Genomic DNA, 23,232 nt, shown 5'->3' on the forward strand with positions numbered 1-23,232 from the left:
AAATGCCCAGGGCACTCTGATTCCCATAAACTTCAGAGCTGGATTCTCTGTGATCCAATAAGCAATTTCCTTCTTCTTTTAATGCCCTCATGAATCGTTTATTGAGGCAGCCTTTTACAACAAAACTGCTTGTAAAATGCAGGGCCCGCACCAAGTCATCACACTTGGACACAGACTTCCACTTGCAAACCAATACATGCTTTGCAGCAGCTTCGTCATTTCATTAATTTGACTTTCTCACATCTTACACAGAAAAACAAAAAAACTCTAATCTTCCAAAACTAACCATATTCATTTTTTAGATATACAGCAAGCAAGAAAAGAGAAAGAGGAAAACTCAAACACTTTAAATGTTTAAAATTGCGCATATCCATTTCTTCCCTATCAAGAATTTGATATCTTTTTAGTCTCCTAAAAACTGTAACATAAATTAAATGGTTGAAGGGGTTTTGTTGTCTGTTTGTTTGTTTTTAATCTGAGGGATCTCGTAAAATTTTCTAATGCCAACTCAGAAAATAGTTTAAAATGCTGTAATGAAGCATTTTAACCAGAACAGGAAATGAATTGCTGAAGAGTAAAATACCCTTTCCAACACCCTGAAAGATATCTCAGCAGTTCAACAACTGTCCTGGAAGCTTCAAGCTACAGAGCAGAGTTTCTGTTGCTGTGACAACAAGACAGAGGAAGAAACTCCTATTCCCCTCCTGATTCTTCTCATGTCTGTTGTAGAGGCCCTGAGAGCCAACCCAGGGAGAGCATCACCATCACCCTGCCTGGAGGCACAGAGAAGGACACTGCAACACTATGAATGTTAAAGACATTAAAACCAGCACAAATATGAGCAAAAACCAAAGATTTCACAACAGTCACAGGTGGAAAGGAGGGACTCCTATTAAGTGGAGTCTGAAAATGCTGAGTCCCTGCTGAAGAGAGCTCAGCACAGGATTTCCAGGACAGTTTCATAAGAGGGCTGGCAAAACTTGCACTGCTGATTTCTTCTGTGTGTCCCTCTAATGGGTCTACTAATAAGCCATCAGTTTGCTCTGTATGGAAACAAATGCTGCTTTCAGTCAGCTCCAGTAGATATTTTTTAAATCTTTTCAGAGCTAAAATTGTGTGAAAGAAGCGAAGAGAGAAAATCTTGCATCATATCCTTCTTTGATGTCCGCTTACTTCACACACTTCAAAATTATGGCATTTTATTAGTCAGGTAGAAAAGCCATATATTTAGGAGTAAAGCAAGCAAGTACAGCAGCCTGCGGCACACGCTTAAAAGCATAGCAGGTCTTACAGCCCGGAGAGGAGAGACACTGAAAATAATCTGGGAGTCCTGGCAGAAAGTCAGCCAAACACAGAGATTTATTCTAACCTTGACATGTGATATGGTGGTAACTGCTCCTGGAAGACTGGATGTCTCTTTCTAAAAACAGCTCAAGCACGTGCTGACTGCAGAAATCACTGTGTGAAACCCCTCCATAGTCTGAAGCACGGACTTTATGGCCTAAACTGGACTACAGCCATATGATTACGATGTTCTCCTCCAGCCCTCAAACTATTGGCCTGGGTATTTATCAAAGGTATGGGATTTTTTCTTTTGGTTTTGTGTGTGGTTCTCTCTTTTAAACAGAATTAGCAATGAGCTTTAGAAAGGAACCATTACAATCCCATCATCTCTGGAAACTGTAACATGAGGGCATGTCTGTTAATCAAATTTCAAATTTTCTCAGAAACATGTTAATAGGTAAAAAACACTCTCCCCCTCACAGACACAGGATTAAAAGGTTTGTTTCATTAAGTGCCATGAAATACCCTCTGCTTACATCTGGTGCCAGCACCACCTCCCCTCAGTCTTATTAAAAAGCCTAGTAATGAACTATAGTAATTTTATGTCTTGTGCGTTGCTCTGGTACATCAAGACTGCTGCACAACTTCTACGTCCTGAGGTTTGCTTTAAGTGACATAACCCATTCTTCTACAGTGCTTTCCCCAGACTGTTGTGAAAATGAAAATACATTCCTCTCTCTGCACGCAGGCTGACCAGGTGTCCCGCAGGGTGCTCCATAACAGGGATCTCTTCAGAAACCCACCTGCTTCCCCATTTTCTTCCCAGTCCATCACCTGTGACAGCAGTCCCAGCCTCTGCACTGCAGATGAACGCGGGATAGGATAAAAACAGGCAAGCCCCAGTGTCTGGGAAGTTGCTGGTACCACAGCGGACAACCCAAGGTGTTTTCTGAGTGACCTGTAGCTGCTTGGGTGGGTAGGGAGAGCACTGGCCCACGGGCACAGCGATGCTCTTCTTTAACAGCTCCTATACTAAGAACAAAAGTATTTCTACTGGGTATTGTCAGACTTAGGTAGGATCTGCTGCTGCCAGTACTGCCCGTGCCTTTTGGGTGGCAGCAGAAGCAATTTTGGGAGCTCTCAGCCTTTTGGGATAAACGCCTGGTGCTCAGCAGACTCGGGCTGCTTATACCAGTTGCATTTTGCTCACTTGCTTTTTTTTTTTTTTTAAGTCCAATTAAGATACTTCTCACAAATCCCAACCTTGCTTTTTGAGTGACTTTGTATCTTCCAAACTTTAAAATGGGACTTGCACTGGAAACAAAGAAGGAGGCATTTCCCTAAGAAGTTTGAGGTTGTCCATACAGCAGTCAGGATAAGTTGTATCACATTTTTCATTTAACCGTCATTAAGCACAGGATATTAAGCATAGAAATGCCACTTCACTATTCACAAAAGCTGCTGTCATTAGATAAGCTTCTCTCCAAGGGCAGCATGGCAAAGAGACTGCTTTTCAAAGGTAGGATTGAGGCCAGAGTCCCCAAGTAAAATAATTTTTGTGCTGACAAATCATAACAGGCTGCAAAAGAAACCCGAAGCAAGCTTTTAAAGCTCAAGTCATGAGCTCATACAGTCCCTAAATAGCTTAACAATAAGTCATTTTGGGCTATCTGGCTTCATTTCCTGGTGATGGAAGTGAGATTGGAAGGGGAAGAACAGTGTATTCCTTTACTGGGCACAGACACTCAACGCTATATTTCTCTCAGAGCACGGCTACACAATCCAACTTAACTCAAAATTGCACTGTGAGTTGCAGTGCCAAGTCCTACTCCAGAGTAGAAGACTGCCAAATAAAATACAGTGAAAGAGTCAGCATTCCTTTGTAAATGGATGTACTTGATATGTGGAGGACTAAGTGTCCACGTGACTGTTAGTGCTGAGTAAAATCTGGCACCGTGGATGAAAATATTGTTTGCGTTTCAATTTGCCCTTTCTAAATGTAGTAGTATTTCTAGTGATGTTAGTTTTGATGTGGAGCTCTACTTCACTCAACAAGAGATTTGCAAGAAGCAGGAATGAGAAAGCAGAACATTACTTTAAATGTCACTAGAAAATGAAAATAAAATCTGTGTCTGCAAGGATAATTGGGCAGAGATATTTAGGGAACCTCTCACAAGGAGATGAAAAGGGGCAGAGCCCAGTGCATCTTGTTATGACAATAATGCCTCTGAACTTTCCCAGACATCCTGGAAGAGCCAGGCAGATCAGGATAAAGCCACCAGACCACGTGGTTGTGATAATCGTGATAACCGTGATAAGTTCTGCCTTCGGGGTGGCATTGCAACCCACCAGCTCCTCTGAGCCAGCGGGTTTGCACCCAGACGCCACCCAGATGACAGCACCATCGGTTCTGCAAAACAAAACAGGCAGAGCCTGCCCCATTACCTTGTATATACACTTGTGTAAGTCGCTAAGAACTCCCTCCTCATCCTCCTCGTCCTCCTTCGTGGTCTCCTTTTCCTGAGCGAAGAGCCGCCGCCTGCCTGTCTTCAGTGGGACGTCGACCTCTTTTAACTTGTTGCGGAAGCCATTTTTGTGAACCACGCCATTGATGAGTCCGTTTTTGGGCTCAAACCGGGGCAAGGAATGGAACTTGTAGGCATTCTCCGAATGTCCCTCCAAAGGTCCTTTCCTCTTCTCCAGGATTTCCTTTTCCAGCAAGACCTCCTTCTCCAGTTTCTTGTGCTCCTCAGGGGAGAGGGAGTCGTAGGAGAGCAAGTACTGGCAGTAGGCTTCTTGCAGCTTGGCCAGCCTGTCCTGTGCAGTTTTGGGGATGCGCAGCATGTCTGCCAGCTTGTTCCATTTCTTGAGGTCAGTCACTTGCTGCATCCCCCCCATCTCGTTGATCAGCTGGACAAAGCAGGCCAGGTCGAGCTCACAGCCTCCTGGGGTCCACATGTGCCAGGCAACAGAAGAAGGAAAAGGGAAACACAGGAGTAGATTAGGAAAGCTGTGGGTGGCTCGCTTCATGTGTGCTACCAGGCTGGGCATATGTGGGACACGCCACCCATACAGCTCCAGTCACCTGGGTACCGGAGCAGAATTGTCCCTATCCTGCTGAAGCCAGGCCTGTGCTCCTGTTGTGCTAAATTAATTCATTTGGCAGGCCATATTTTGCTACTTGCAATAGCCTTCCCTATGATTAAATTTGCATTTTGCCTTGATTTTCCTTCCCTTCTCTTCTCAGAAATAACCTAAGCTATTTGCTTGACTTGCATCTTTCCCCTGGTCACCACCCAGCAGCTGGGGAGATGAGAGTTGCCCAGTTCTTTAAAAGCCCACACACCCACCCTACCATCACCCACCACCAGTCCCACATCTGCTTTATACCAGGAAGAAACAAAACAAGTGTTAAGCTGGGTACTGGCCATCAACAAAGACAAGTGCCTATCCTTTCTGGAGGCAAAACATCAATTATCTAATGTTTGCATAACACCTTGAATAAAATTATTATTTAAAAGGAACACAGTAACATCATTAATTTCAGTAGAGGTAAAAAAACCCTTATAAAAACCCAAGGGAGGCAGCGGGTTGTTTGGGGTTGGAGCCTGAAACTGCTTAAAAAAGTTCCAGACACATTATTCTTCCAGTCTGAGGCCATCCATATTTTATAGTCCATTCTGGTTTTGTATGTTTTAAGATGACTAGCACATTTCACACTCCAGTCAAAAAATAAAAATGGACGATTATACAAACTGCAGCATAAAAAGCAGCCAAATGGACAAAGAACAATAAAAGAAAACATCATAAATACTCTCAAAGCCCAGAAATAAATCATCAGTGGAAAGAGTGAAGAAATGGACCACCTACAATTCAACAGGGCACTGTTCAAGGAAAAAAGAGAATTAATACAAAATTCATGTCAACATCGCTGCTGCCACATTGTCTCTCCTTTGCCTTTTTCTTTGAGAAAAGTAAAAAACCATTATGCCATAGCCTTTTCAGAGCACTCAGAAATGTTATTGCACAACAGAGAAGGGCAAGAAGCAGCATTATGGTAAATATTTACTGATGGATGCACAGCTACAGCATCTTTAGGGCCAGTCATATCATCTTACTTGCTAGTGCAAGCAGCACTACTTTTTTCAAACTACCTTGAGCTGCACCACAGATGCTTCACTGCTGATTCCAGTTTCCCTTCTTCCCTCTGCTTTCCCCTCTTCCACCACTTGTGCCAATCCAGTTGTGCCAATCCAGTGAGAAGGGAGGCTCAGCAGTGTGCCATACTTTGGGATGGCAATGTTTGAGACCGAGGCAGAGCAGCACCAGAGGCTGCTCGCATTAACGATGCCCACACAGCACTGGGCAAAGGTGTGAAGAGGGAGGAAAGGATTTTGCTGCAGCCAACACCAAGGATAAGGCTTTGAGTAACATATGATAAGGGTGGAGGAAAGGCCATGAGGCAGCAGATTTATCCTATCCAGTAAACTTGATGGTGGGGGGTGGATGGTGCTACAGAGGTTTAAGTCTTGAAGCTGAGAAAAGGTAAACACCATTCGGGAAGAAAGAAAACAAAATGGGTTTGAAAAGTTTTCTTTGTTTCCTCTTTAATCTTCCAAACGTAACATAACATAAGCATAACTTTCAAGCTGGCCTCTATTACAGGCTTTTACTTTTTTGGTCTGGTGTTTTATATGTGCAGGTCACAAATAAGTTGAAGACATAATTCAAGAGAGCTTACCACCCCAAAAGATTCAGTAACATACATAAAGTTGAATAACATATTCCTAACTTGGAAAGAAGTGTGGTCCAGATTTAACATTATATGCACTCTCCAGTGGGACAAACAGCACACACCCATCTTAGGGTCCTAGTTTCAACACCGTTTATGAGCTATTTAAGAAACTCGATTTTCTCCTGCATCATGGAACGATCACTCATAATCACTCTGCAATATTAGAGCTTGAGTAGCACATTATTCAACCGGAGCCTACAGCTAAGGTTTACAAAATGGTCTCAATTATAATTCCATTTCACATAGTCATAGCTTTTGGAAGCATTTATATCTCCCACTGATGTTTTCCAGGATTGACCTAAGCATGCTGCTTAAACTTTCCTTGAAAGACTGAAGGGGTGGGGGGGTGTGAAGGGAAAAAAACCCAACGACAAAAAAAGGAGGTCTAACCTCATTTGCACCTATAGCAAAATAGGAGATCTGGCATATGTTATGCAGAAATAGTGTCTCTTTTTTTTTTTTTTTTTTTTAAATTACCTTAATTTACCTAAGTTAGGACTATTTTTAAATTGCTTAGTAAGCAAGCTCATTTTAAAATTCTTAGATCTTCAGGTATGCATTTAATACCAAATGCTGGCACTACACAAGCCATTGGCAAAACTCCCACTTACTTCAAGGGAAACACGATTTGGCCCTAAAAGAATGGATATGTATGCATGTCTACTTAAATAAGAGCGCATTTATCACTACAGATTATTTTATATGTTTCCTGCTGGAACCAACAGATTTTTTCCTCTCTACACTGATGATCTCCAGCTTCTTTTCTCCATTTGGCTTTTGATTTTAAACACAGGATAGACAGAAAATTAACTACAGAAAGGATACACAGGATGAAAATTTTATAAGAGACCACTATTTGCTGTGGTTATATGGCACCCAGCAGAATAGAATCCTTGCCTATTCATTAGGCTCTTAGGTGCTTAAATAATACAAATAATTAACAGTAATGCCATCTTAATGCCAAGTTAAGGTATTTCATTAAAAAGTTAACATTGTTCCAGGAGCATTAATCGAGTTGTCTTGCACATTTTCTTCTCTCTCTTGCCAATGTAAATTTAATTCATTATTCTTTGCTATTAGCATACAACCATTGCATACATTAGGCATATAAAATGTTCACTTATTGCTGCTTGAGTGATTTTAATTTTCAGATTTCCTTGAATGCTTTTGCAGGCTATTGTAACAAAGTGCTAACTGTTGTTCCTCCCCCTTAAATTCTGTTATTTCTCTGCTGTTCCCTGCCTTGGTTCCCATAGCACAATCTCTTTGTGTGCTTTCATGCATTTTCACTCACTTACCATATGTGATATAAAATAAAGTTTGAAAACCAGGGCAGGGGGAGGAAGTGTTGTGAATAGTTTAAACAGAAAAGTGTGTCCTTTAATCCAGCTAGTGCTGATAGCTGCCTCTGATCGGATAATGCCTCAAAGGCAAAACTCTAGCCTCAAGTTGCAACATGCAGGTCCTGTGAGCTCTGACTCAGAACACTTCAAAAACAAAGGGAAGAGCTAACAAAAACGGAAAACACAAGTTTCTTACTATGTCATGACTGCAAATGCAGTAGAGATGGAGGTAGCTCATTCAGTAGTTCATTTGTATGCTGCTGCTGTCATGTTTTTACAAACTATTGTCACATTTCTGTCACGTGTCATATCTGACAGCAGACCATAAACCAAGAATTCTGTTAAATAAGTGATTCTCACTCAGGCATTAGCCCTGGCAGACACCTGCTGGGAGAAATAATGAAACCTCCATTTTGCAATCAACTACGTTTTACTGCCTATTCTTGACACGTAATGGTTGTTAAATGTCAGCAGGTCACTGCAAATTTGTGATTTTAAGTGTCTGAGTACCCAAACAGAAGTCAGTTCTGAGATATTTTCTTTCCCCTTTCGTTAAATGCTTTTAAAGGAGGAGGGGAGGAAAAAACATACTGGAGCTTGGCAGCACTGCAACCTGTTTCGAAAACATGCTTGGAAAGGTCTGGAAAATATTCTGAGGCAATGTTTAAAACAAGGCTATCAATATCCATAGTTTTACTACCTATAAAAATAAACAGCAGGGAAAGGAAAGATCCTGAAATCTGGAGACCGAAATACCACAGAGCATTTTTTTTTCCCGGGTGAAACAGACAGGAGGAAAATGTCAGTATAAAGTCTCCCTGGAAAGCTCTCCGACAACCTACCTGCATCGTGCCTGACCAATGGACAAAGAGAGAGATCCAGAGCTCTGCAGGGTTAACTGAATAGGGGTTAGGGTTAAGCATAAAGGCAAACACAGCACGGACACTAACAAGCAGCGCCAAAAGACCAAGGAAACCACAGCCCTTACCTATGAGTGGGAGTTCATCCATGGTAATGCCCTGAGATTTGAGGTGCTTCTTGATACAGGCCAGCCGCTGCACGTTGGGTCCCCAGCGCCTGCCTAGCTTGTGTATGTGCTGAATCTGTGTCACAAACCGCATTTCATCGTTTAGCTTGCACTCAGGTCTCCAGTCTGGAGGAGGAATCACCCTGCACATCCCATACTTCTCTACCTGAGCTCGGACTGACTCAATGTATATCAGTGGGTCATGGAATTCCTTGGTGGAGGGCCTAAGGATGGGAATCTCCCCCAGCATCCCCCACCCAGACTTACTACTACCCTTTTCGTGCTTTCCCATTGAGTCTTGTGGCTTGTGCAAGGACTCCGCTTGAGAGGTAGAACGATTTTCACAGGAGGCATTTTCAGTTTTGCCATGTGCTTGTTTCCCTGGCGTACTCTTTCCAGCAGTGGCTCTTTTCGGCCTATTTCTTTCCAAACTCTTCTCTGGCACTTCCTTTTTAAGGTGTCCATTCAGCAAAGGCTTTTCTACTGCTGCCTTTTTGCTGGCAGCTTCTGCCAAGTTGACGGCCCCTTTCATTCTCTTGGTGGGCGACTGTATCTTGTCTATGTGATTCGTCTCTTCCAGCCTCCTCTTCGAATTGCGCAGCCCCTCCCTTAACTGTCTCCCCACCTCCTTAGTGCATGTCTTTTGGTTCAACTTTCCATTGACTTTTACACCATTAACAGCGGTATTGTTAGACTTGGATGCTCCAAGGGATAGCACCTGTTTGCGGGTTTTTGCATTGCTACTTTCTATTTTCCCTGAGATTGTGTGGTTGACAGGTGAACTGGGTTTGTGGTGATTTAGTTTGGTTTCCTTGACCAGTTCTTTCTTGGCTTTGGTGTATGTGACAGTTCCCTTTGTCACTGTTGCAGTGTACTTCACAGTTTTGGACGGTGAAGGTCTGACTTCTCTCATCTTTTTGGCACTGGCTGCATTTGCACTCGGAGATGACATTCGAGTGATCCCGTTGACTTTAGAAACCTGCAATGCCAGAAGTGTTGCAGGAGGAGCAGAAGGAAGGAAACAGAAAACAGAAAAGTAAATTAATAATGTTTCCACTCAGCCCCAGTGTCCCATTCGCTGGACAGCCATATTCTGCAGTCCTCACTCCTGGCCCTTTCGTACAATCTTCATATAATGGTTTTCATGCAGGCAAGACAGAGAACCAGGCATTTATAATAACCAAAAAAAAAAATAAAAAAGAATTTTTTTTTAAATTAACAAAAAAGCCCTTGGCAGTAATAAGATTGAGGTCCCTTGCTGTACTACTCCCTTTCTTGCCTAGCAGAACACCTGTTATCATATTACAAAACACAGTCAGTATGATTTACAAACTAACACCTTCGTTATCTCCTTTTCTGGCCCTCAGATGCTCTCTCTCTCTCTCCCCCAACCATCTTCAAGTGCACACACATTTCACTGCTTCTTAGCAGACACAGTGACCAGTGTATACTCTCTACTCTAACTGGAATGTGCACATTTTGCAAAAACCACTGAGATTCAAACCAACCTCCTGTCTATACATGCATACATATAAAAAGAGATATGGGACCCAACAGCTCAGGATGGCCATGAAGGATCCAGTCTGTCATACATATTAAATCTTGACAGGCATGTCATTGCTGAAGTTGATAATTTGAAATGAAAATGTATACAGCAGTCCAATGAATTTATTTTTTTTTTAAGTTTGGTATCTGGGCAGTTTTGATGACACGCGTTCTACTAGAACATATTGTGTTGATGCAACTTACCACTGCTGGGCTCAACTGTTTTCTGTTAGACAGTTAAGCCCAGTTACGAAACTAAAATTTATATTTTAACTATAAGATGTGTTAAGCATCGAAAGTAACCCTCAGCTACAAAGGGAATTGAAGTAGTTTAACATTGCCAAAGCTAAATCCCACTACTCAGAAAATGAAGTTCAATTTCAAACCTCAAACAAATTTTAGAATTTAAACAACTTTAAACATTGTCTTCTCACCTCCTTAAACAACTGTGAGCACAGAAAAACACATCCAAAAATCAGGAACAATTGACAAAACTGCTCAAAGTGAAAACATACAACACAATCACCCCTCATCAGCACTCAGGTGAGTAACACCATTCCTGCAGAGCTATAATACTTTCTCCTGCGGGATTTCAAAATCCTTGCCAAATCAGTAAGCGTGGTAGCTTCTCACAAATAAATGCAAGAACTGTAGTCACTTACAAAAAGTAAGGATGCTATAAAATCGGGATCAGATGGGGACTGAAAGTATTGTGCTATGTGACTTATGAAAGAGGAACTGGAACCTGGAGATTCTGCACACACACACATCTCTGTGTCTCTCTGTGTGTGTGTATTTACTGTGTAGTTTATCCTCTGTGTTCCAGAAGCTGCAGCAGGAACCCTTTTAAAAACCATCAATATTCTTGTCCTTCTAGTGCTTGTGAGGTAGAAACACTTAGGAAAATCCAGTTAACTGATGACATGCATTTTTACCTTGAGCTTTCTGAAGATATATGAGATATCATCTGGAAAGCAAACAGTTGCAAACAGAAAGACATTTACCCATTTCCCTTGAAATTTGGGCAGTACTGTATTTGAAATGGAGGCATGGGTTTAACTTTTACAGCACTTTTTCATGCTGCAAAACAGTCATGGGTAGAGAGCTGCTGAGAGACTGTAAGACTGCCTCTTGCCTGCACCAGTCACAACAAGCGTCGAACACCTCTGGCTTTATAAACAGCCAGGAACATTGATTACAGATTTCATCTAGACTAATAGAGAAGAATTGATTGAGAACTGGAAGGGGAAAGTAATCTGGGTGACAGTCATCATGAAATGAGTTTTTATTTCTAAGATGTGACAACAGTAAAGAAAGGACAACAGAGTTAAAAAAAAATCCACACAAAAACAAAACAAAAGAAAAGAAAAATCCACCTGCAAAAAATCCAAACCAAACAAAGCACAGGCCATTATGGCTGTTCACAAAGTTCTCTAACAACTGGAAAATCAGAAAATAATCACAGTAAGAAGTGGAAATACAATTATGTGACTAAGAGCAATTATACAGGAACAGCAAAAGCATGCATTAAAATCAGAAAGGCCACAGAGCTAAAAAAACTTCACTTAGCAAGAGACAGAAAACAAAACAGAAAACAAAATTAAAAATACCTTAAAAATATAAGACAACAAACAGTGGAAGAGATCAAGCACCACAAAACAAGTGGAAATAAGTTGAGGGCAAACAGAGAGTCTACCTAACTTCAAATCCTAAAATAATTCTAGAACAAATTATCAAACAGTTACTTTGTAAACACATAAATGATAATAAAATAATGTTAAAATTACGAGCACACAACAACAAAAAAACAAACCCAGACCCACCCACAGTTTTGCCAAAACAGCACATCAAGCAAATCTAATCATCTTATGACAGACACCTGGCTGAGCAGGTAAAGACACACCTCTGCTTCAGTAGGACTCCAGTTACTGACCCACTGGACATTCCCTCAAACAAACTCCTGAGACGCATCCTAGATATAATTACTCTGAAGTGGCTTCACAACGGATTAAAGTCATCCTTAAGAGAAGTTTTCATTGTTATAGTTCACTCCTACAGTGGGAGAGCATTTCATGAGTCTTTCTGCAGGGACTTGTCGTAGCCTTGGTTCTACCAAGTATTTCCAGTATCATAAAATCTGACAGTGAAACATACCTGGAAGGGGCTGTAATCACTCTGGAGACAAGATCAAAATCAAAGCCAATCCTGAAGAATTTATTTCAGAACATTTCTACAATAGGAGGAAGTGCTCTTTTTAGGACTGACATATAGGGGAAGAAAAACATTTGGGGACCAAAGCAAGCTGCAAAATGCAATGGTAGAAAACAGCATGCAAATCACTTTGAGACAGGGATGGGAGCACAGGCTTCCTTCAGTAGAGCTGAACCCAGAATTGGATCCACACTGTGAGAAAAATTCAGACTGAAGAGCAAATTTGTAAGAGCACAAAGTGCTCGGGTATTTGGAAAACAAGATTGTTGCTGAAAAGCCGAGGGAGCTTAACTACTCTGGAAGAGATCGCTAGGGGACAACTGTAACAGTCTTCTGATGCATAAAGAGTCCCTCTGAAAAGAGACAGTAAATGCTCTTTCCATGTTCACTGAGAGAAGTGGGAGGAAAAAAAAGCCCTTTAACTGTCTACAACAATGATCTGAGGCACAACTAGGAAAACTTGCTCATTAGTAGAAAAGGAAAACACAGGAAGAAGCTGTCAATGGATGTTGTGGAGCTTCCTCTACAGGAGGTTTTCAGAAGGTTTCAGGAGGCTATAGCTGTATTACTGTGCTGTCAGGTAAAACACCCCAAGAGCGACCATTCAGACTGTGTGGAGGAACCTTGTCACTCCAGCCTGCCTATAATCTTTCCTGAAGAAGTCTGAAGGGCCAACCCCCAGGGCACTCCTTCAGCAACAGTGATGCAGGGGCAGAGAACAAAACTTAGAAAAGTGGTCATGAAGAAAGGCAAGATTCTCACAGCTTCTCCTATTCAAAGGAAAATATGCCACCAGCACCATAAGCTTTAGGCAAGAATTTAAACTGCCAAGATACAAAACTCTGACAAACTGAATTCCACAAAAAACCAGCAACTGTTTAGTGGTTAGAATACCTCTAAAAAACAAAAGCTTAGATCTCTCAGGGCCAAATCTTGAACTGAACAGGTACATAAGCTTCAACTATTTCACCTCTGATCCTAGATGGTAAGCACAGTATTTTGAGTTTCTATTCAAACTTGCTGAAGTTATCAATGATGAACAGGTCCTGAAATAGAGAACACTTGGTTTTGAGACTACTATGTGGAATTCACTTATTTCTTTCTGGTTGCTAATCAAGGAGACACCACAAGGATGAAACACTGCTGAAAACTTCTGCAGAACTATAATCTTTCTACAGCAGACATAACACAATAGTTTTCAAATGCTTCTCCCTCTTCCCTCACCAAGTGCCCAGAGGCATTTTTGATATTTTTTTCAGAAAGGAAGACATAATGTTTAAGATACAGTCGTATAGACCAGAACAGAACATTGTTCAAAGTGGAACTGCCTACAACAAATGACTTCCAGTTGGAAAAAAAAAGTGGAACAAACAACAAGGCCATAGCCCACCATCAAAGAAACAGGTGGATTTAGGATTTCACATTGAACAATATGAAATTCTGGCTGGTCAGTCATTACCTCCTACACATTCCTGGTCTGCTGTGGGAGATGGTGTCAAAGGCTTTATTGAAGTTCAGGTAGACATCATCCACAGCCTTTCTTTCACCCACTAGCTGTGTCACCTTGTAGTAATAAAGTGGTTGACATCAGGCTCACATGACTCAAAGTCTTGAGCTAAAGGTGAAACTAGAGATGTAAATAATCTTATCTTTGCTTTTCACCTGTGTTCTCAGTTTTGATGACATATACTTGTCTTCAGACCACTCTTTTCTCTGCTTTACTGAACACTTGCCCTGCAGTAAAACACGCATTTTATATTTTGTTGTCCTTTAAAAGACAAAGGGGACCAGCACATAATCTGGCAGCAATTGGTTTGTTTGGTTTGAACTGGTCTACATACACACCTCTGCATCGCACCTAGGATCCAGCCTCCAGAAACATACATAAAAAAATTAAACCAATGAACAACCTGCTAGATAAAAACCACAGTCATAAGAGCAACTTTAGCAACACTAACAACAGTTTTGGTCCGAAAGAAATTCAAGTTATGCAACATCTCAAATTCATTCATAAAAATAGTTCTGTGCTGATAAGTTTTGCAGAGCTAAATTACCATATTAGGCCAAGAGAGGGCTCCATTGAACTACATTTCCTTTGCCCACAACCCTTTTGAAGTACAAGATTTGGAAAGATGGCAAAGGAACGAAGAAAGAGAGATAAGGAACACGTGACAAATGCAAGGGTTCACTAGGAAAGGAAAGACAGAAGAAAAAGAGAGGGGGAAAAAATAAAATCTAGTATTCTGTCTTTATTTTCTAAACGCAAAACAAACACACAGAGAAATAAACCATGTAAATGCAGCCATCAGAGAGCAAAAGCATAGTGGAAGAAGGAAGAACATGTGGCTGGCACCCTGGGCAAACAAATCTCCTTTGGGAAAATACTGAAAAAGTCAAAGACTCGGGACAACAGCAGGAAATTTACCAATATCACATAACTGGTAAGTCTAAGTTTTTGGACAAAGCCAAATCTTCCTCTTAGGCAAAATGTATAATCCACTTTTAATCAGTTAGAGCCACATTTTCATTAAAATTGGTAAGAAAGTACTTATGCTACTGTGGGTTGCAGAAGAAAATTTAGCTGCCTAACATTCTTTCATGAAAAAAAAAAAAGAAAAAAAAATCATCATCTCAACTTAAAACCCCTTATTTTCTGAAGCATGAGGACCACCCTTTGTGTGTGTGTGGGGTTGACTGTTGGTTGTACTGCATTGCTTTAAAATTTTTCTCCATTTTGTGTAGCACAACTGAAAACATCTAATAGTCTACAAAGCAAAACCACTTGGATGGTGGACAAAATTGTTCTACACCTGTCTTTTTCCTTCCAGAACTACCTTCACAAGTGACAGCAGTTGACTTTCACAACAATTTTAACCATTCAGACTTTGATGATACAACTTTAAAGCATTTCACACAAGTGTTCCAGTAAGTTAAAAGATTAATTAAAAAAATTAAGATGTGCATCCTTACATTTTGGGAAACTTGTTCAACATAAAGAGCTCATCACAGAGCATGTCACAGCAAGGGTTATACGATGCTGGCAAACACAAAAAAGAAATCCAAAAGGATGCAAAAGAAGGCAGACATTCAAGCTGATGACTAGATAAGGGAAAATTGCCATGGTGAATAAAGAACCAGGCAAGGTCAGCCTACTTAGAAAAAAAACCTTTAGATGCCAGCAAATAAAGACTGTCTCTAATTGGCCCACTGAGAATTAACCAAATAAACCAAAAAAACCTTAATAGGCGTAAGTGCAGCAAGCTTTCTGTACTGCATTGCAGTAGAGCAGGTATTCTGCTAACCCAGCCCCAGACTGAACAAGGACATTGAGTGGGGATTTTGAAAGTCTTTTGTAAAACCTTATTTGACAGCTGCTATTTTAGGAGCCCTTTGACCCAATCATCAAAAACAGATGAAGACAAATCCTGTCCAAATGCCAATCACAAGCACTGAAAGACTGGTCTGCTAAACTTCTACACCAGAATTCAACTCAGGCTGAAACAAATCTCTTGCCGATTTTTTTTGCTAGCTTTCAACCTAGTAACATGAACTCAAAAAACTTCTCCCACCTGGTCCATCCGCTGTGAAAGAGGCAATATTCTGAAGCATCCTCTTTATGCACTGCACTGGGCAAAACATTTTTCCCAGACTCCAAGGTTTGTGCTGCCCATATGCAAGACAAAGCTCCCAAGTGCAGTGTGAGGTTCTCTTACAACGCCAATGAGCCTCCGAGATAACCCAAGCAGACTAGCCACACACAAAAGCAGTTCGCTCTTCCACACGCTGACAGCCTTGGCACTGTCAGCATGGAAGCCAGCAAGAGTGCCAGTCAGAAAGGTTTCATAAACAGTGATGTGAACTTTACTCTTTCATATGTATGTACTGGATAATATAAAGAGAGGGTTGTAAACCATGCTTTATAATACTGACTTCCCACATATGTACACTTTTCTTTTTTCATTCTTTCTCTCTCTGAAAATTAACCCCCTGATGTCTCCAGAGTACGCTTTTAAGGATTCCCACGTTCAATCTAGACAAAGCAGTGGAGAAAGGAGTTTAGAACCTTAAAAGCCTGTGTTTCCCACGTGTCCACAGCAGAGTACAATTCATTACCTGTTTCCTTAAGTCCTGAGCCGATCTATGAAGAGTGTGGTGGTTGTTAGCAGTGAGCCCTTTCGTAGAGGAGCCAGTGTTTGTAGTAGGATGGTGATTAGCAGCAGCCTGGTCTTTTCGACTCTCAGCCTTATGTTCGCTGTTCCTCTCCTTCCCTGGTGTGGCCTCTTTGCTTTTGTGTTTCTGAGCAGGTTCTTTCTCCTTCGATGATTTGCTGGACCCATTGAAAACTGAGAAGAGAGAAAATCAGGTTATTGAGGAAAAAAAAGGAAACAAAAAAAATTATACAAAACAAAACACTTCATTCAAAACATCCCAACTTTCTCTGCACTCAGTGTTGGATATTTAGTAAATGTCCTCTTATATTTAAAGTTAAATCAGTAATCTTAGAACTAGTTTGCATATTTCTTTATATGAACAGATTTACTAAAGTATTTCCTTTGCTTGTTAACACACATTATCTTCAATAGCCAAATTAAAACATACAAGGTATATTACTGTTTTGATTGACCTAAATTTAGAATTATGAGTTTGATTTTTATTTATGACAGCTTTATCTTTTTTTTTGCTACTGCAGTGAGGGAATTCTAAACATAACCTAAACAGAAAAAAAGATTTATTTTTACACCAGCATAGAGGAAAGGAAACGTTCCATGAAAAAGCATGTTTTGTTTTCATCAATATCCAAACTGCTGAATCAAACTGACAGCAGTTTGCCTATAGCAGAAAACTGCAAATAGAAACAGGTACTTCTGCAAAGAAAGGAAAATACTAAAACCGTTTTGGAACGTGTCATATAAAGTAATGCTGGGATCCATGCTGAGCACCATAGCCTTCTAATGAAGTGAAGGGATAGGAAAGCATGGAACAGAAACCGTTATTTTTCATGCAATAAATATTATGCAAATATATACAAGCAAGTTTTTTTCCTGTCCCTCTGCTGAATTTATTTAAGAATATTCACTGCTCTTTTGTTGTCAGGGAACATGAAAAACTGAGGTTAAAAAAAATCCACATCACATTTATCTGTTTGTTAGTCAAAAATGTGACGAATTCATGTGAGTGATGCCCCCTCTTCAGTGAAGCACTTGACAGACGTCCACAAGGCTTATGATCCAACACCCACCATGGCAGGTGCCCTTCTGTCTTCTACTCATCTGCTCTTGATTTCTACCTCTGCCTTTTTTTTTTGCCATGGTTTAGGAAAGGATGTAAATAAGAAACTTCATAAATACTTAATAGCACAAGTATGTAAAAATCTTTTTTATTACACACAACACACACCATCTGTTTGGGAATAGTAACTAAATGAATTAAGTTACTGTTTTCCTGTGAAACGAAAGCCTTCTTTTGTCACTAAACATGACAATAGCATACCTTCTTATCTCATTTTGTAAAGCTTAGCTGTCTCTACATATGTCCTGTAGTATGACAGTCATAGCAGGAGTAATAGTAGTAATAAAAAACTCAGTCCTGTTGGACAGAAGAGGGGCAGCTAAGCTGCTTCTGATTAGACACCTACCTCCAAATCCTCTCAATCAGCTATCTAGCTTCCCACAGCACCTCCAACGGTTGAAACTCCAGCAAACTATTGACAAATTTGATTTTCAGGTCACTTATCATATTTAGTCAGTCACAAGTGTTGAAGCAGATTATGTAAAAAAGAAAAAATTGCAATTGCTTTTCTTCCTCTCTTCCTTCCCCACTGCACAAACAGAGTAAGAATGAGAGAAAAGCTGCCGGCAGTGAAGTCACTGCAAATTTCCCCATGGCTCTGTCACTCATGAGCTCAGGAACAACTGGCGCTGCCCCAGCCAGCCAAGGATTTCTCGGGGATTTCAATGAAAGTCACATAACCCTTCGTGTCTCATTTCTAGTGATGGAACCGATAATAATTGCCAACCCCTATCAGGAAGTACATGACAATACATTTATCCTCCTTTGTAAGGAGTTCTCACATCACATGGAAGGCGCTACAGATGCACAAAGCACAACTATTTATTTTTAATAAGACATAGCACAAACAACCAATGGCAGCTTTGTTAACATGCATTTTATCATTGCCAGTGATATCTTCCTTTGTATATACTGATCTGCTCCTAAGGAAACATTAAGTCAGAGAGATTAGTTTTCTGTAATCAGTTGCCAGTTTATAAACCTGAGATCACTAAAACAGAAAACACAGCCAAAAAGCCAAATTACGCACTTCTATGGTTCACCAAAAAAAAAAAAAAAAAAAAAAGAACATGAGACAAGGTATATTTTATATGCAACAGCTCATTAATTTTAAGTGTCGTGGGAACCCTGCCAGTTTTACCCTCTGAGTAATTATCTTTTGTCTTAATTTGTAAGATTCTTGAAAGGGAGAAGAGAGAAACAGGAGAGAAAAAAATGTTCAGCCTCACAAGAAAAGCTTAAAAAGCCTAAAGTCTGAAAACACAATAAAAGGAGAAGTAGATGCAAAACAATTCTAGCCCAGCTGTCTCTAGTTAAACAGTAGATGGTATCAGTTTCTATAAAAATCAGTGTTTGTTTCTTCCAACACCTAGATAACTGTTATATCCAGATAGATGGGTACAAAACCTTTCTGCAATAGTAAGTTCTGAAAAATTCACAAACATATTACGTGAACAAGTATCAAAATGTTCACTTGGGTAATTACAAAACACTATCACAAGCCAAGCATTTAAGGTGGGGGGGGGAATCCCCAAGACTATGATTTTGTTCTCATCTGATTAAAAATGTTGAAGAAAGTTATTTAGACGATAAGATATTTAGTACAATACAGATAGTAAGATGATTCAGTGAAGACGAAATCACCAGGAAAGATCAAAAATCCCCCCCAAGAAACCTCATTGTCGAAGAGTAACTGATAAGACAGAAACACCCACTTCTCAAAGGAAACAGTAAACCCCCAAAATTGTGCAATAAATATTACTGAGACCAAATCTGATGAAAAAATTAAATCATTACTATTTCTTTTGTGTCTTCTTACGCAGTAAATTCCATTCTCCTTCACATCTGACAGTTCTTAAATATTTCTGAAGCACTCCGAAAATTAGAAAAGGTGTACCCTTACACTTTATTACCCAGATACACATGTCCCAGCTACAATCTCCCATGTTAGAGATAACTCTGAGAGGTGCAATATCCAATGTTCTGCTCCCTTTATTTCCTTGCTAACGTGTAGTCAATAAAGGTTTCATCCTTGAAGCAGTAACTTCATTAAAAAATAGACAGAGAAAAAAAAGTCCAACCCACATGAGTGGTGAAACTAACATTACTGAAGCAGAAATCATCTGTACTCTTGAATTATGATTATTTTATGCTACCTTAAGCAACTCTACAATTCCCGAACAGCTTATAGTTAAAGGTAAGAGCACTACTTAAAGATAATTAAAAGTGCAAGTAAATTATTAGTGTTCAGACACTCCAAATAGAAATAAATCCATCTGAAAGCTTGTTCTCAAAATGTTGCATCCTCCAAAGCAATTATTATTAAGCTGAAACAATAAGAGTCCCAGAGTGAAATACTTGTGGACCTTTTCGTTAGCAATGATGATCAAACGCAAAGAAGCTGAACCACCACATTCACAACTCACAAGCACTGGGGGTTTTTAAACAACTGATACAATTTATGGCAGCAGAGCAAAACCTTATGGCAGGCGTGATCCCCACGGATACATCACAGTGCTCTCTGCATCGGGGGAACTAGACCCTTGGCACCAATATTCACCCAGGAACCCATACAGGGACTTTCGGGTGTCTCATTTGAAACTGTGATAAAGAATCCCCACACAAACCAATGGAAACTGCAAATCTTGTGTGTACTAGGTGCAGCTATAACAATGTCTGATAAAATTTTTGGTCAAGGAAAGCCACAGATGTGCTCAATTACTACAGATTAACTAAGCATTTACTACAGGAATTGACACTGTAGTGAGCGATAAACATTATGTGTTTTCAGCAATTTTCAGAAGCATTCCTACAAATTAATTTGCACACAAACATTTTACAGGATACAGCCAGCCAGCCATTCAGAAGCTAATTTATAAGATGTACAGTAATCAGGCTTTCACTGTGTAAGCAGCACAACTACTTAGGGGACTGGGTTCAGACAACTGTTGACTCCATGGGCAAAGCTTTCTTTCCCAAGCCCTCTCGGAGATTGCTCCTGCACTTGATATGCTTTATACTTAAGATAACTGGGGAGGTATAACATGGACAGCAGAGTACTGAACCTTCTGCTGTATGCCAGTGTCTGGAAGATGAAGGCACGTGAACCGTACATGTACAGATATGCCACATGTTGCAGACCTTGTGCTGTATAAAGCGAGTGATTGCGCATTCATAAAACCATCCAAAATAGAGAGGGAAGATAAGAGTGAAAGGGAGAAGTTTTGTTTTTAGAAGGAGAAAAGGGAGCCTTGCCAATATTATGAACCTGAGCCAGCTATTCCAATGCAAACCTCATGTTGTTACATAGATCGTGTTTGGGAGGAGATGTAATATTAATCAACTTTCTGGCATTAAGTATCCGTTACTGTACAAAAACATTCTTGCTCTGGCTTTAATTCAGTTTTAAGTCACTGTGAAAACATTTATGTGGCTCTCAAACTGAGTTAAAGGACCCAGGCAATAATTCTTTTCCCCTCCCAAAGGAACTAAAACAATCATCTACTACCATAAAACACAGTATTTTAATACTGCCAACTGTTTTCCTTAAACGTTGGGTATGTTCAGTCTTCTATACACCATTTCCAGAGAAAGAAGCTGTCTTCTGGAGCCCCTCAACATGATCTACCTACTCAGAGTCAGGAGCAAAGGCATACTTCAGAAGAAAAGGCCAACACCACACCATATGGTACATGTGGTACTGCTGTTTGCGCTCTTCTCCGAAGTCCTAATGCAACACAAGGCAATTTCTCAGCGGACAACACCGCGACAAAATTTCCATAGCTGCATGCTAACAGAAGTCAAACAGGAGAACCATGGCAGATAGGTAACACTGAATTTCTTTTTGACACCATCAATAACTCAGCTGAAACCCTACACTCACAGGAATACATTAGGCCAGTGGGAGAAGCGCTATTGGTATGAGACACCATGCCACCGTTTGCAAAAATTCAATACCAAGTGTCTCGTCTCAGCACAAATTCATTACTCTCACCTAACCATTACGACACAAACAACATCAAAAGGGTCACTCGCTAAGCAGCAAGTCCATACAAGAAGTGTCTGCCTTGTTATCACGAGTCTCTCACCAGGATAACAATTCAATTTTTTTTTGAGCAACTTCCAGCTCTCCTATTCTTTTCCACAGGTCATACATCTAGCTACTGAAAATCCACAAATCCCCAAATGTGTTGTGCCTGATTTGCATATTTAAATATGTAAATTACTGCAAACCGGGTAATTTTCGTGTTACATATTTTTGCAGAAAAATTAAATGTGCAAAAATGTTTATTGCAACAATTACTGGTTCCATGGTATTTCAACAAAAGGCTGTAAATCATCAAAATAATTGCCTACCCATTAACTATTGTAGTACTCTGCCTGAAATTTTCTCATTCTGCATTTTAGCTGGATGCAAAAATATTTTTCTTCTAAATGTTTACCTCTTCAGGATTAATTTCACTAAAAAAGATGTGTGAGCCTAAGCCTCTGTCTTATGTACCCACCCACAAATACCAAATTTATTTTAAACCAAAACTAAATAAAGAATTGCAACCACAAATGAGAATTTTCTCACAACACACTCAAACAGTAATGTATGTAAAATATATGCCATTTAAGCCCAAAATATACAAACACTGCATTGCACTCTATCCTGAAATAAGAAAAGAGCTATCTACAATCTTTTCCTGCATCTTCTTTTTACTACTACACATGTAAGGAAATTACTCTGCTAAATTATCCATTGCAAATTGAGAAGTGAAACATTCTTCTGTGTTTCTGGTGAGTAAGGCAGCCCTAAAGCAGAGTATAGTATTTCTAGCAATGCCTGCTTACTACATGCTACTGCCCGACCTGTTTTGAAATTTGAGGGCGAAGGGGGCGGGGGTGGGAAGCCCTATACAATTTTCTCCCCTGCTCATTTGAGCCAAAAGGCATGCAGAGATGTTTTTATCTCACCATGTTCACAAAACACAGCATGAACCAGTAACCATTTCTGACCCAGTAGGTTTTCTGGCACACTGGAGCTGGTTTGTTCCACCTAAGGAAACCAGATTTGCCTTCACGCAGAAGTCCGGTTACAAATGACAACGGCTAATTTTGTTTTCCTAGATGTAAATTAGAACTTAATTGTCATTGTCAGGCATCCAACAGCAAACAGGACTTTCCCAGGTATGCAGGCCCAAATGTGCCCTTCTCTCCACCTTTGAGCTGCTGTGCTGGTGTGAGAAACATCTAATTCTGCAATCATTCCTCTTGAGTAAATTAGCCAACTAGAGGAACTGTAGCCTGCTGCATGCAATTTCGAAGTTGTCTATACAACTGTACCTGTGTACACTGCTCCTCCTGAGGCACTCTTCCAATCCACAAGCCCTTTCAAGTAGAGCAATGCCTATCCTCTTTTGCTCTTGTGATGGGACTCATAAGTCAACAACTCCCTAACTGCATCTTCCAGCTCTCTATCATCACAGCCTGCCTAGAAAAACACTTGGCACCTGCAAATATTTTTCTTCAGGAGCCTGAAGAAAAAAACTTCCATTGTGCCGCAGAATTAAATCAAACTGGGATTTATTTAGTTGTGAGGAATTCAAAGAATTAAGTTTTAAAGGAACAGAGACCTAAGCCTACCCTCTTACCTACAACGTGGAATTTCCTCTGAGCAGCGGGGATATGTAATTTAGACTCAGTACCTCCCTGGAAAGACTTGCACATTGTTACATATCCTTTTGCACACTCCC

At 40.3% G+C, this 23,232-nt stretch overlaps 1 protein-coding gene across 2 annotated transcripts in view; it reads right to left on the reverse strand.

Annotated features, from left to right (window-relative positions):
- Nucleotides 1-23,232, reverse strand: part of JARID2 (jumonji and AT-rich interaction domain containing 2) — a 215,211-nt gene that overhangs the window by 20,484 nt on the left and 171,495 nt on the right. For both annotated transcript variants that reach the window (XM_050307645.1, XM_050307717.1), the window contains exons 6-8: nt 16,319-16,548; nt 8,411-9,428; nt 3,730-4,229 (exon numbers count right to left, since the gene is read on the reverse strand). In XM_050307645.1, the coding sequence (XP_050163602.1) occupies nt 3,730-4,229; nt 8,411-9,428; nt 16,319-16,548 (1,748 nt within the window). The remainder of the gene's footprint in view (nt 1-3,729; nt 4,230-8,410; nt 9,429-16,318; nt 16,549-23,232) is intronic.

This window comes from Myiozetetes cayanensis, unplaced genomic scaffold, assembly GCF_022539395.1.
Source record: "Myiozetetes cayanensis isolate MyiCay16 unplaced genomic scaffold, myiCay2020 scf1, whole genome shotgun sequence".
NCBI classification, from domain to species: domain Eukaryota; kingdom Metazoa; phylum Chordata; class Aves; order Passeriformes; family Tyrannidae; genus Myiozetetes; species Myiozetetes cayanensis.